The sequence below is a fragment of the Artibeus jamaicensis genome, unplaced genomic scaffold (genome assembly GCF_021234435.1).
Source record: "Artibeus jamaicensis isolate MK-2021 breed Jamaican fruit bat unplaced genomic scaffold, CSHL_Jam_final contig_419, whole genome shotgun sequence".
Classification (NCBI taxonomy): domain Eukaryota; kingdom Metazoa; phylum Chordata; class Mammalia; order Chiroptera; family Phyllostomidae; genus Artibeus; species Artibeus jamaicensis.
The window spans coordinates 3,819,247-3,832,761 of record NW_026521824.1 but is presented as its reverse complement, the minus strand read 5'-3'; the positions used below and the strand labels follow the sequence as shown (position 1 = coordinate 3,832,761).

Here is a 13,515-nt window from a genome sequence, read left to right as displayed (position 1 = left end):
GGTGAATGTGGTACCTGAGTAAAGCTCTGTGATGTTACTTAGCAGGTTCAAGTTGTAGACACAAGTGTTTTTTTCTTCATTTCTTCTGCAGCAAGACAGACCCACTTGACAAACATGAGGAGTGCAGCCAAGGCCTGGAGTCCAATCACCAAAGCTGGGACCCATGGGATCGACTGTGCACGGCCCCTTCCCACTGCCTCTTCTGGCATGAAGAGTTCTAAGTCTTCAACCTCACTGGCTTTTGAGTCCCAACTCAGCAAGGTATCAACTGAAACACCTAGGCCCAGGAAGCTGGGCATCCAGCATCCTGCTCAGGAGGACTGGGGAGGGCAGTAAGAAAATCTAGTAGCCTCTCAGAACAGAGTCTCCGAGGAGGGCCCCAGGGGAACAGGCCTGTCCTGACCTATAGGAGCAGAGCCAAGGGGGTGAAGCTGGGGCACCTGGGATCAAGAAAGAAAACCTGCACAATGATTCACAGTGGTTCAGATCCCCTTCCCTGGACACTGTGGGCTCTCCTGTTAGTGTCACCCCCAGCACCCCACTAGGTGGGAGTTCAGGTCACTGATGACCCTGGTAACCCAGTGGTCAGTTCTCCATCCTTGTCTTACATGACAGTCAGCAGAATGAACACTGTTGCTGGAAATGTCTTCTTTCTCCATCGTCTCCTCCCTCAGGGCATCTTGGAGCCTCCACTGCCCACTGTTCACCCTGCCTTGGCTTCTAATTTGGGGTGGGCCACAGGCACAGTCCTTGGGCCTCGACTCTTTTCAAGTTACTGTGTCATATCCAACACCTGGTTTACTGCCCTGAATGAAATCAGAGGTAGCATAACCGACATACATACATGGTTTTGAAGAATTAGTATAATGTCCTAGCTATAAAAGAACACTAGTTTATAATTAAATGATCTGTGTTTCCATCTGCATGTGGCTCAGCATGACTGCGTGGAAGCACCTGTGACACTCCTTAGCACAGTGGGATGGCAGCTGCAGTGCAGACCGGTTCAGGGTCCTTGTGTCTGTGAATCGGGTGCCATGAAGGACACTGAGGGAGGGATGGGATTGCTGGACACTCGGTAAAGCTCAGAACCCAACTGCGATCTCCCCTCATCACTCTTAGAAAGGTCAGTGAATCTTAAAGTTGTGCACAAAGTACATGGTTTTTGCACATGTAATGAAGGGAACACTCTAGGCTCTGGTTGTGACAAAGTATTTTTCACCTACATGAATGTCTATGAAATAGGTGAAAATTGTTGGGGATGTGAGACAGTCTTTATGCAGGAATGTCACATTCATTGTAGGACATCTAGGCTCCTTGTCCTCCCACCTATTAAGTATCAGTGACACCTCCAATCATGGTGACAACTGAAAATGTCCCCACAAATTTCCAGCACACTCCCTGAGGGACAACGCTGTCTCTACAGTAGGTGATAGCATCCATTCCCATGAATACCATGTGTTCATTGCATCCATGTTTGTGTCTCTAACCAGGACCCCTCCTGGACACCTCAAACATAGCACATCCAAAACTGAATCTTGGTTCTATCCCAGGCATGTCTCACTCCCCACCAGACCTGCTCCTCCTGAGTCTTCCCATCTGAGTTGAGAGCAGCTGCATCCCTTCAGCTGCTCAGGCCAGAGCCATGGCACCATCCTTGAACATGTCTTTTCTCACATCCCATAGCCCATCAGCAAGATGCTATCACTTCTACCTTAAAAATAAATGTCAACTCCAACCAACTGCCACTGCCTCCTCTGGGACCACCTGGGCTATGCCATTGCCTTCCTTGCATGGGCTTCCCAACTGGTCTTTCCGCTCTGTTTGCACCAACATTCCATCTCAGCGGAAGCCAGAGTGGTCCTTTTAACACAGAGATCATGTTATGTGGTGCTTAAAACCCTCTAGGGGCTCTCCATTCACAAAGGGCAAAGCCCTTGGAGTGGGCAGTCATGCCTTGGAGACCCTGCCCTACTCTTTCTCAGGTAGTGTCAGCCTCCCCTCTGCCCTGGCTGCCTGAGCGCCGGCCGCATGTCTCATGCTACTCAGTGGCCCTATCCCTCTGATGCGCAGGGTCCTCCTGCAGCAGCATGCTTGCTGCTCTCTCTGTCCAATTCCTCCCTCTGAGCATCCCTCCCAATTTCACACATCTGCCATTTCTCCCCCTTTACGTCTAGGCTCATTGTCCCCCTATCAGATGTCATCCCTAACCACCTATGGAAAGTGACCCTTGGCCTTCATACACCCTCCTCACCTGGCTTTACACACACCTGCTTAGGGGTGTTCCCTCTCCCTGGGGCTAGAACATGAGCCCTTTGAGGGTGTTTTTGTTTGTTGCACAACTCTGTCCCTCAGGCTTTGCAGAGCAGCTAGGCAGGCACTCAGGATGGGGCAGGCAGCACCAGGGGCTCTGGCTCTGCCCTTTCTGTCCATGAAACCTCAGGCAGAAACCCACTGTGGGCCTCACCATCCTGGGAGGCCTGGCTGCTGCTTTGCTTACTCCAGCGCTTTCAGATGAAAGTAAATATGGGCAAAGTGCCCTCCCTATACAGAAGGCTGCTGATTATTCTATTATCCTGGGTACGACCATCATTTCCATTATTTTGTTTTTATTATCTTTGACCAGTAGCACACTTGGAAGACATCTTTAGTTTAAATTTCAAGTGAATACATACATTTCCTCAATAACAGACCAGTAGAGCTTCTGGAAGCTCAGGAGTGTTCCCTGTGAAATGTTGGCCGCTTCTGCTGTTGATAGGTGAGCATTTTGGAGATGTTCACCGGGAGAAATGTCAGGGGAAAAGTTCTGTTCTTGTTTTCCAGTCATTTCCTGTATTGGGGACACAAACTCAGATGAATAAAATGGTAGTCACATTTAATAAGGTCATATGCCTGCTGGGCAAATGGCACCACAGTAGCAAGTGGTGCTGGTTTGTCCTTTCAGTTAAGATGGTAAATTTTATGTTATGCATATTTTACCACAATAAAACATATTTAGGGGAGATGGATAAAGTAGGTTAGACTTTGCTAGGGTGGAACCAAGGTTTTGCCCAGATTATAACTCCCGCAATTTTCTTTTTCTTTTATATTGAGGAGTAGCACACCTAGAGTAAAGAATGTGCAGTGCATTAATCTTAATCTCAGCTGTATAGTTCATTGAGTTTTTACATGTGTTTGTGTCTGTATAACCACCACCCAGTCAAGATGTGGAACATTTGAGTGCTCAGAAGTTTCCTTCCTATTCAGAAACTCCCCCGGTGGTAATCTTTGTTTTGACTTCTACCAACCAGGCAGTATAAATTCTTTTGTGTCTCCAGTTTCTTTCACTTAGGATAATGTATTTGAGATCCATCCACTTATTGGTATATTCATAATTTTAAAAAACTGCATGAACTTTCTATTGTATACTCTACTGCTATTTAATTTACTCCCCCTCCTGTTCAGGAACATTTGGGTTGCTCTAGTTTGGGGCTGTCATAAATAAAGCTTCTGTGAATATTCTATTGATGAACCTGTGTACTCACTCCTCTTGGGTATATATCTAGGAGTAGGATAGCTGATTACTAGGGTGCAAATGTTCAGCTTTTGTAGACATTGCCTGTTTTCCAAAATGGTTGTACCAGCAGCAGAGCACGAGAGCTCTGATTGTTCCACCACATCACTGACACTTGCTCTCAGCGTACTTTTCTCTTTCAAGCTATTCTGGGGGTGTGTAGCACCCGAAATGTAAACAGTGCAAAAGTGGAAAATATCTTTTTAAATTGTGAAAATCTTTAAACTCCTAATTCTCAGTAAATGACCCCAAGGCCAGTGGAGGAAGGTGGACCAGGGCCTTTGGACCCCTGCCAATGCAGTGGGCAGGGGCTGCCCATTTTGAATCTCAGTTGATTTGAAGGCTTTTACATATGTTTTTCTATAGATGTCAGATATATTCATAATGGCTCTGGGCATCTCCCTGTCTCCAGTGTTCTAGACCAGCAATTTCAACCTTTTCCATCTCATGGCACACATAAACACTAAAATTCTGTGGCACACGAAAAAAAAATTTTTATTGATCTGACAAAAAAAAAAAAACAGGTATAATCTTGATTCATTCACACTGGATGGCTGTCATTGTGTTGACTGTTGTCATCTTTTTTATTTGATGATCTATAAGAAAAGAGGTCCATGCCCCTGACTAAGTAGTACTGCATATTTTAAAAATTCTTATGGCACACCAGTTGAAAATTGCTGTCCTAGAACTATTCCTCTTCACCAATATCCTTTTAAAAAGACTTACAATAGTTGGGAAAACTTATTTGTAGTTTTTCTCACTAACCTTGAATGTAATTTTCCTGGACCAGATGTGTGGTATCACTTAGGGGTCCACTTCTTTTTTTTTTCAGCAGCAGATGAAACCATTTTATTTCATAGTTATCTTTAAAACCATAAAGACACTGTTGTTTTTCTTTCCTTTTCACTGAATTTATTGGAATAACACTGGTTAACAAAATTACACAAGTTTCAGGTGCACAATTCTGCAACACACCATCTTTGCACTGCATTAGGTGTTCACAATCCCCATGTCAAGTCTCCATCCATCACCATTTATCCCCTATACCTTCCTTCCCCTCCCCCACCACCCTCAATTATCACCACACTGTTTTCCATGAACATGAGTATTTCCTTTTTCACTCAATTTCTTCACCATCACCCCAAACCAGCCGCCAGACTCTACCCCAGACAGCTGTCAGCCTGCTCTCTCTGAGTCTGTCTCTATTTGACTTGTTAGTTAATTTTGTTTATTAGATTCTACATGAGTGAAATCATATGGTACTTGTCTTTTTCTGACTTGCTTATTTAACTTAGCATAGTGCTCCCCAAATTCATACATGCTGTGGCAGAGGGTAAGATTTCCTTCACTTCTATAGCCAAGTAGTATTCCACTGTGTAAATGTATTACAGCTTTGTTATCTACACATCTACTGATGAGCCCTGGGACTGCTTCTAGATCTTGGCTATTGTATGTAATGCTGCAATGAACATAGAGGTGCATATATATTCTTTGAATCAGTGTTTTTGGTTTCATAAGATATATTCCCAGAAATGGAATTGCTGGGCCATAGGCAGTTTATTTTTTAAATTTTAAGGAAACTCCATACTGTTTTACACAGTGGCTATACAAGTCTACATTTCCACCAACAGTGCGCAGGGGTTCCCTTTTCCTCGTGTCCTCGTCAACACTTGCTGTGTGTTGATTTATTAATGGTAGCCATTCTGACGGGTGTGAAGTGATATCTCATTGTGGTTTTAATTTGTATTTGATGATTAGTGACATTGAGCATGTTTTTCATATGTCTATTGGCCATCTGTGTTTCTATTCAAGCTCTCTGCCCATTTTGTAACTGGATTGTTTGTTTCTTTGATGTTGGGTTGTATAAGTTCCTTATAAATTTTGGTTATTAACCCCTTATCAAGATGTATGGGCAAATATTTTCCCCCATTCAGTGGGTTTTCTTTTTATTTTGTTGATGGCTTCCAAGACACTATGTCCGTCACATTAAAACATTAGTACAGAAAACAATACTTTCTAGAATACGATTACATAGACCCCTTCAAAGAAAAATGCATCCCATTATATGATTTCAGTGATATTGCTTGGGAAAAACTCACACCTGGCCTGATTTCTAAAACACAGTATTCTACCACTGACTCTTTTGGTTCAAACTATAGATCATTGTTTTCAGGACAGGTTTCCATGTTCTTCTTTCATGTTGGATGATACACATAGAGATAGGGGATTATCACTTAATGCCTTCTATGCAGGTTCATCAGCAGGTTGAGCAGGCTATGCCTCTCTCTGTTGCCTTTCTTCAAGACCCAGGAACAAAGACACATCATCATCAACATCATACATCATAAACTCCAGGTCTTCACCAGCAAGTCCAATGGAAACGTTCTTTGTAGTCAGATCCTGTTTTGCAGGAAGTGTCTCTTGTAGAGCACAGAGACCACGCTTAACCAGTTCATTCAAACTGTACTCCATAGACTCAGATACATATCTGTCCAAGCAAGCATTGGCTCTAGTGGACATAGTTCTGCAGTCAAAATAGTTAGTAGATTGGAAGACTTGGAAAATGTGGGGACCCATATTATCATAATGAGCAATAAGCAGAGTGACACCGTGTGGTCTTCAGCCTTTTCTTTGCATTGGTATCTAGTTCTTGCTTCCAATTAGAGATAAAGACAGGACACAGGAAGAGATCTGTCAAATACAAATCTGGAATCCAACACTCCGGGTGCATAAAGTTATGTAAGATTCTAGCATCAGCATAAGTCCCACAGTTGAGATACCAATACAGTTGTCAACAGGGAGAACTTTTTCTGAGGAGCTGCAGGCTCTGACTGTGCTCTCTCCAGTGCCCCACCGACTCTCTCCTGTTCAGGCCAGAGTTGCTTAATGGGTGTCCCCCACTTAAACTTCAGTTTCTTTCAACAAATGTTTGTTCTCCCTTTTCATGAAAGACAATAAAGCAGAAAAGGAGTTAGGGTGTTCTGCTCGCTGTCATTCATGAGCAGTGTTCCCTGGCCTTGAGAACGGTTCATTCTTCCCTTTGAACACATTGTCTGTGTGAGATCATATACAGAGCACTTGGCTGAGCATAGGGTGGATATTCAGGTATTCTCTACCTCTTCCATTTGCTTCCTCCAGACATATATTTAAGTTAATTCTCTTATCCTTGAATTTTTTTGGTGCATTGCCATGTCCTTCCTGACTTTTGCACATGTCAAAGTTCTTTTTTTCATCAGCTCCCACTCTTCTAAAAAAAATTTTCCAGGAAAGCAGGGCTTTAAAAAATTGATTATTTATTTAAAGTGTGACATGATGTGTAATAGTCACCCATGAACTTACAGTAGTCTTTGAAATGATGATGGAAGATCATTTTCAGACCTGTCTGTGATCACACAGGCCATGCTCCTCCAAGAGCTATTGCTGCATCTAGCCCCCAGGCAGACGGGACTGCTCAGTCACTCACATAGTCTGTAGTTCTCCACACTGAAGGTGCATCTCTTCATCCTCTCTTTTTTCTTCCATCTCTCTTTTAGCTCAAGAGGGCCAGTAGTGAGGACATGCTCAACAAACCAGGAAGTACTACCACTTCCGGGGTAGTTCGACTGAAAAAGACTTCCACAGCTGGAACCATCTCTGAGCTTGCTGAGAGCCGCCTAAGGAGCCACCCAGGTAGGAGGCATCCCAGTCAGAGGGCTCATGTTCAAAGGGCCCTGGTTGGAGTAATCTAGGCTGAAGGGACCCGGGCAGGCCATTCATCTTGGCTGTGTGGAAGCACTTCAGTGATGGATGGGTCCCTTCCTTGTCAGATGTGTATTGAGCACTTACTCTGGGCCAGGACCTGTTTTAGGTAAAGACATCCTGCCCATGGGAGTTTGTATCTAGTGGGGAGATAGACAAGAAAATAAAGGTCACGTGGAATGTTGTGGTTCCCTCTGTCCTTGTGGTTGTTCCTCTGTTATCATGAGTATGTGACATCCAGGCCAGGTGGCGTATGTTCTGGGGCTGTCTTGGTGTGATATTCATGGGATGAGTCTGGAACCAACCCTGCAGGTCCCTCACAGGTGTGGGGCACATTGTTCTATGGGAAGGTGGGATAGTCGTTACATAAAGGCCAGTCTGAGTAGCTTAAATGGCTGTGGCCACTGGAACTGTGAACTTCGTCAGTGTTACTCTCCTTTTGAGAAAGAGAAAAGGTGTTTTAAACATTATATTTGAGAGACTTCCACCAAGACAGAGGCATAGGTGGAAACACTGTGCTTTCTCACACAACCAAGTTTAAAGACAACAAAATTTTAGTAACAGAAAACGCAGCCAAAACACAGAAAATTGAACTATTCAGAAGTCTGACAACAATGAATTCTTCAGCCAGACCAGTAAGAGGGGGAGAGCCAGCAACTGGCGGAGTGGGGTTGCACAGGAAAACTTGGACAGACCAACCCAGGTGAGCGGACAGGCGGGGATGGCAGATCCCAGGTGTGAGGTTGCAACAGGCAGACTCAGTGAGCGACGGGCAGACCCAGTGAGCGACGGGCAGACCCAGTGAGCACGCAAGGCGGCAGGCTGACTGCGGTCACACATTCCCGCGCAGATAAACCAGCGAAGGAGTGAGCAGACAGACCATGCAGGCCCCAGTGGCGGGAAGCAGCAGAGGGGACCACCATTGCCCCTCTTTGACCCTGCCCCCACATACAGCGTCACAAACCAGCGACCTGGGTGGCCCCGCCCTGGTGAACATCTAAGGCTCCTCTCCTCATACTTAACAGGCACAAACAGACCAAAAATGGCTCAAGAAGAACTCAAACCCCCGGAGCCCATAACTCTAAGCAATGAAGAAATAGCAAAACTTTCAGATGCACAGTTCAAAACACTGGTGATTAGGATGCTTACAGAACTGGTTGATTTTAGTCACAAATTTGAGGAACACATGAAAGCTAAACTAGTTGCAATGAAGGGAAATGCACAGGAAACCAATAGTGATGGAAAAGAAATGGGATTCAAATCAAGGGAGTGGACCAGAAGGAAGAAAAAAGTGACCAAACAGAAAAATATGAAGAAACAAGAATTCAAAAAAATGAGGAGAGGCTTAGGAACCTCCAGGACATCTTTAAATGCCCCAACATCCAAATTATAGGGGTACCAGAAGGGGGAAAGGAACAGCCACCAGTGGAAAACTTATTTGAACAAATAATAAAGGAGAATTTCCCCAAACTGGCAAAGGAAATAGACTTCCAGGAAATCCAAGAAGCTCAGAGAGTCCCAAAGAAGTTGGACCCAAGAAGGAACACACCAAGGCACATCATTATTACATTAGCCAAGATTAAAATGAAGGAGAGAATCCTAGAGGCAGTAAGTGATAAGGGGACAGTCACCTACAAAGGAGTTCCCATCAGACTGTCAGCAGATTTTTCAGAAGAGACCTTACAGGCAAGGAGGGGCTGGAAAGAGGTATTCCAAGTCATGAAATCCAAAGACCTACAACCAAGATTGCTCTATCCAGCAAAACTTTCATTTAGAATGGAAGAACAGATAAAGTGCTTCTCGGATAAGATCAAATTCAAGGAGTTCATCATCACCAAGCCCTTATTATGTGAAATGTTAAAGGGACTTACCTAAGAAGAAGAAGATAAAAAAGATGAACAGTGAAAGGACAGCAAACTCACAGTTATTAAGAACCACACCTAAAACAAAAGCAAACTAAGAGGACAGCTAAATCAGGAGCGGAAACATAGAAATGAAGATCTCATGGAGGGTTAGCAAAAGGGAAGTGGGAGAAGGAGAAGGGGGGAGAAGGTACAGAAAATAAGTAGCATAGACAGTAGATAGAAAATAGATGGGGGGGCAAGAATAGTATGGGAAATACAGAATCTAAAGAACTTGAGACACATGGTCATAAACTAAAGGGGGGAATGGTGGGGGCAGGGGGTTTAGGGTAGAGGGGAATGAAAGGGGGAATAGAACAACTATAATGGCATAATCAATAAAATTAAGAAAAACATTATATTTGAGTTCAGAGCATGGGAAACTTAAAACATAAAAGAACAGGGGAGTGACATCAGAGAAATAATAGCATGAGAAGTTCCCCTGGTCTCTCCCATTGAAGTCACAAAAATTTGAACAGCAATAATCCGAAAAAAGATGCCCTGCTCAAAACACAAACACATTTGAGAGGCCCACACATTGAAACATCTAAAGTTGGGCAGGTCAGAGGGAGCAGGGGAAGTGGGGAGGGAGGAGAGCACAGATGGGTGCCACAGACACAGCCCAGAACTCACTGCAGGTCCTGGGAGAAGGAAGTATTAGGTGGCTGTCTGCACTGCCTATACTGGGAGGAGCAGAGAGGCACAGTGAGTTAAGCATTCCTGTTGGAGGAATTGGTATGCACTGCACCTGAACCCCGTGACCTGGGCAGAGATGGAATGTACAGGTGCAGTCATGGTTGTCTGGTGGCTGCCATGATCAGGCAGAAGAATAAAGCCCCAGAGTCCTGCTGTCTCCCTTCACCCATCCAGAGCTAGCAGCAGGCCCAGAAGGAGCTGTACCAGCAGTGTGTGTTGAGCTACAGAGCATGATAGCTGCAGCCCTGAGAACTGGAGAGGCAGAAGCGTTTTACCCTGAGCAGCATGCCGTGGTTGATTGCAATGATTGGATGAAGATACAAAGGTGAAGCAGCTGAGGTCCTGTAGCCATTACTGGGAGGAGAACAAATCCACAAATGCAACAACAAGCCTCTCCCAGCTTACCCCATCCCCACACATAGCACTAGGATTTCACAAGCTTGGAGCCACATTGCCCACCACATCCCCTGCACAGGTGGAGCCCTGAAACTGAGGAGACCTGGCCCACTCCCAGGGGAAAACAGAGCATTTTCTTCCATCCTGCAGAGATCCAGGAAGCCTGAGTAGTGCAAGAAAAACTTAAAAGCTTGTGCTTTAGTGCCACCTACTGGAAAACAAAAGAAAGATTTCTTATCAAACTACTAAATAGAGAAGTGCCACTCTTTAAATAAAAAGAAAAGAAAAAATTCCACTTAAGATGGCAGCACAAGTAAATGTGGTTCTTTAATCCTCTCATAACCACATCAAAATTACAACTAAACTACAGAACAACCATCATAGAACTGCCTGAAATCTAGCTGAATGAAAGTCCTACAACTAGGGAATTAAAGAAGCAACATCAACATTGGTAGAAGGGATGGAGATGTGGAATGGCACCGTCCCACGCCCACATGTAGTAGATAAAAATCAGGAGGGATATCTCTGCTGCAGAGATTCCCCCTGAGGAGCGAGGGGTCCCAGCCCCACACCAGGACCCCCTCCCACAGTTCCAGTGCCAGGAAGAGATGTCCCCATAACTTAGGGCTATAAACACCAGCAGGGATTGAGGTTGAGAAAGATGAAGGCTTCTGGAGTCCTAAGAATTTCCTCTTAAAGAGCCTGTGCACAGATTTGGACTCATTCCCTCTGAGTTCCAGTACAGAGGCAGCAGCTCAAAAGGCACCAGGGACATATGGGAGGAACTGAATTGTCTGCCATCAGGGCAAGAGCTAGAGGGGTGAGGGGTGGGGTGTAGCTTTCTGTCAGACAAAAGTGCTGGCAGAGGCCATTGTTCCTTTTCTAAGACCCGTCCCCACACACAGCTGGCAGATGGGTGCTATATTTGAATCTCCCAGTAAACACTGTCCCATCCAATTTGTAGGTTCACCCATGCTGTTTCCAGTGACTTTTCCATACAAATGGCCTACCTTGGCTCATACTTTAGACTTTTCTAAAATTTCTCAGACCAGAAGGATTTGGCCTCAGTATGCCCCATACCCCTCACTAAGTGGACCTCAGCCCAGCACTAGTGGCAGCCAGCCTTGGTTCATAGCTGGGCCTCTCCTGGGCACCTCCAAGCCCAGCACAATAGAGCCATCAGCAGACTGCTCTGTAGCTTATGCCACCTGGCCTTGGGAAGAATACAGGCCTTGATATGCACCTCCCAGGAGGCCACAGAGCCAGTACACCCAGTGGACAGCCTCAGGCCAAGTTGAAGCATCACCACCCAACCACTTCCACAAGTGGCACACTCAAGAGGAGGACTCAACAAGCACCAGAGCCCTGCTGAAGTAAGTCCTGCTCTGTGGGTTGGGCCTCTGCACAGCTGATACACCACAGTGGTTAGTGGTCACACCCAGTTCTTGCAGCTGATTGGCCTGGGGGTAAATACCTCTCACTGATGTGCCAACAGCAATCAAGGCTAACTGCAACAGTCCACATGGGGTGGGGCACATCTGGAGTGCCCAAGCTGGGTGATCAGGAAGGCTGTGCCACTGGACCCCACAGGACATCTACTACATAAGGCCACTCTACCAAGTCCGAGAAACATAGAAGCTCTACCTAACACATAGAAAGAAACACAGGAGGCTGCCAAATTGAGTAGACAAAGAACATGTCCCAATGAAAGTACAGAACAAAACTCCAGAAAAATAAATAAACAAAATAGAGACAAGTAATCTACTAGATGCAAAGTTTAAAACACAAGGATGGTTGTTAGTGAATGTAGTGAGAACTTCAACAGCATAAAAAAGGACATGGACACCACAAAAAAAAGAACTAGTCAGAAATGACAGATACACCAACTGAAATGAAGAATCATTTATAGGGAATCATCAGTAGAGTAGATGATGTTGAGAATCAGATAAGCAATTTGGAGTTAGGAAGCAGAAAACACCCAATCAGAACGGCAAAAATAGAAAAGAATCCAAGAAAATGAAGATAGCATAAGGAGCCTGTGGGAAAATATTAAGCATATTGGCATCATGGGGGTGCCAGAGGATACCAGAGACAGCAAGAAATTTTGAAAACCTATTTGAAAAAAAATGACAGAAAACTTCTCTAACTTGGTGAAGGAAAATAGACATACAAGTTCAGGAAGCACAGAGTCCCAAACAAGATGAACTTAAAGTGGTCCGCACCAAGACACTTCATAATTAAAATGGAAATGGTTAATTTAAGGACAAAGAAAGAATCTTAAAAGCAGCAAGAGAAAAGCAGAGAGTTACCTACAAGGGAACTCCCATAAGACCATCAGCTTATTTCTTAACAGAAACTTTTCGGGCCAGAAAAGATTGGCAAGAAATATGCATAATGATGAAAAGCAGGGACCAACAACCAAGATTGCTCTACTGAGCAAAGCTTTCATTTGGAATCAAAGAACAGATAGAGAGTTTCTCAGACAAGAAAAAGCTAAAGGAGTTTATCACTACCAGACCAGTATTACATAAAATGTTAAAGGGTCTTATTTAAGAAGAAGAAAAAGACAGAAAATATGAACAGTATAATGTCAGTAAATGTGGGGGCAACTTTCCTCGCAAGTCTCCCTGAGTGCCACAGATGAAAGTGAATATGACTGAGACATGATGTGATCTGCTTGGGGAGGAGAGGTGAGCAGTGGCCAGTTTCTCAGGGGGAAAAGGGCAGCAGCAGCCAGTTTCTCCAAGGAGAAAAAGGCCTCAAGCCCCCTCCTGCAGGGCCTTTTATTGGGTTGTAATATACAGGAATACAAGGTGGCAAGGATCAAACAGTAGATAACATTTCAAAGAAATCTGAGGGTTTACTATGAGTCAGAGTCTGTCAGGAACAGAGTTTTAGGGTTTCTTGCTTGAACCCTTAACATATGAATGAATGCACTCTTAGCAGAGCAGATTTCACAGGTTTATTAGGAAGTCTTTGTGATGCCAGATTTTTCCCCAAGACATGCTCTAGCAAGGCAGGGAGCTGTACCTCTCCTCATCAGGTATTCAGGCTTAAGGGGATTAGAGCCAGGAAGCGCTTCTCCCAGAGAACCTGGGGACTCAGGCTTTGTCAAAGCCAGGGGGCGAGAGTCCATTGCTCTTTGTTGCAGCCCCCTGAGTCCTTCCATGAAGGCCTCCCAAGGTGACCGAGTCTGGCTTAGGTTGCCCCCCACTATGAGGGGTCTTACCCATC

At 44.8% G+C, this 13,515-nt stretch overlaps 1 protein-coding gene and 1 pseudogene across 2 annotated transcripts in view; one reads left to right on the top strand and one right to left on the bottom strand.

Moving 5' to 3' along the window:
- The window catches only part of SPECC1 (sperm antigen with calponin homology and coiled-coil domains 1), a 258,571-nt gene that overhangs the window by 39,509 nt on the left and 205,547 nt on the right, over positions 1 to 13,515 (top strand). For both annotated transcript variants that reach the window (XM_037166251.2, XM_037166265.2), the window contains exons 2-3: positions 92 to 261; positions 7,084 to 7,219. In XM_037166251.2, coding sequence (XP_037022146.2) covers positions 115 to 261; positions 7,084 to 7,219 — 283 coding nt within the window. In that variant the 5' untranslated portion in view covers positions 92 to 114. The remainder of the gene's footprint in view (positions 1 to 91; positions 262 to 7,083; positions 7,220 to 13,515) is intronic.
- On the bottom strand, positions 5,720 to 6,675 carry LOC119064660 (proteasome subunit alpha type-1-like; annotated as a pseudogene).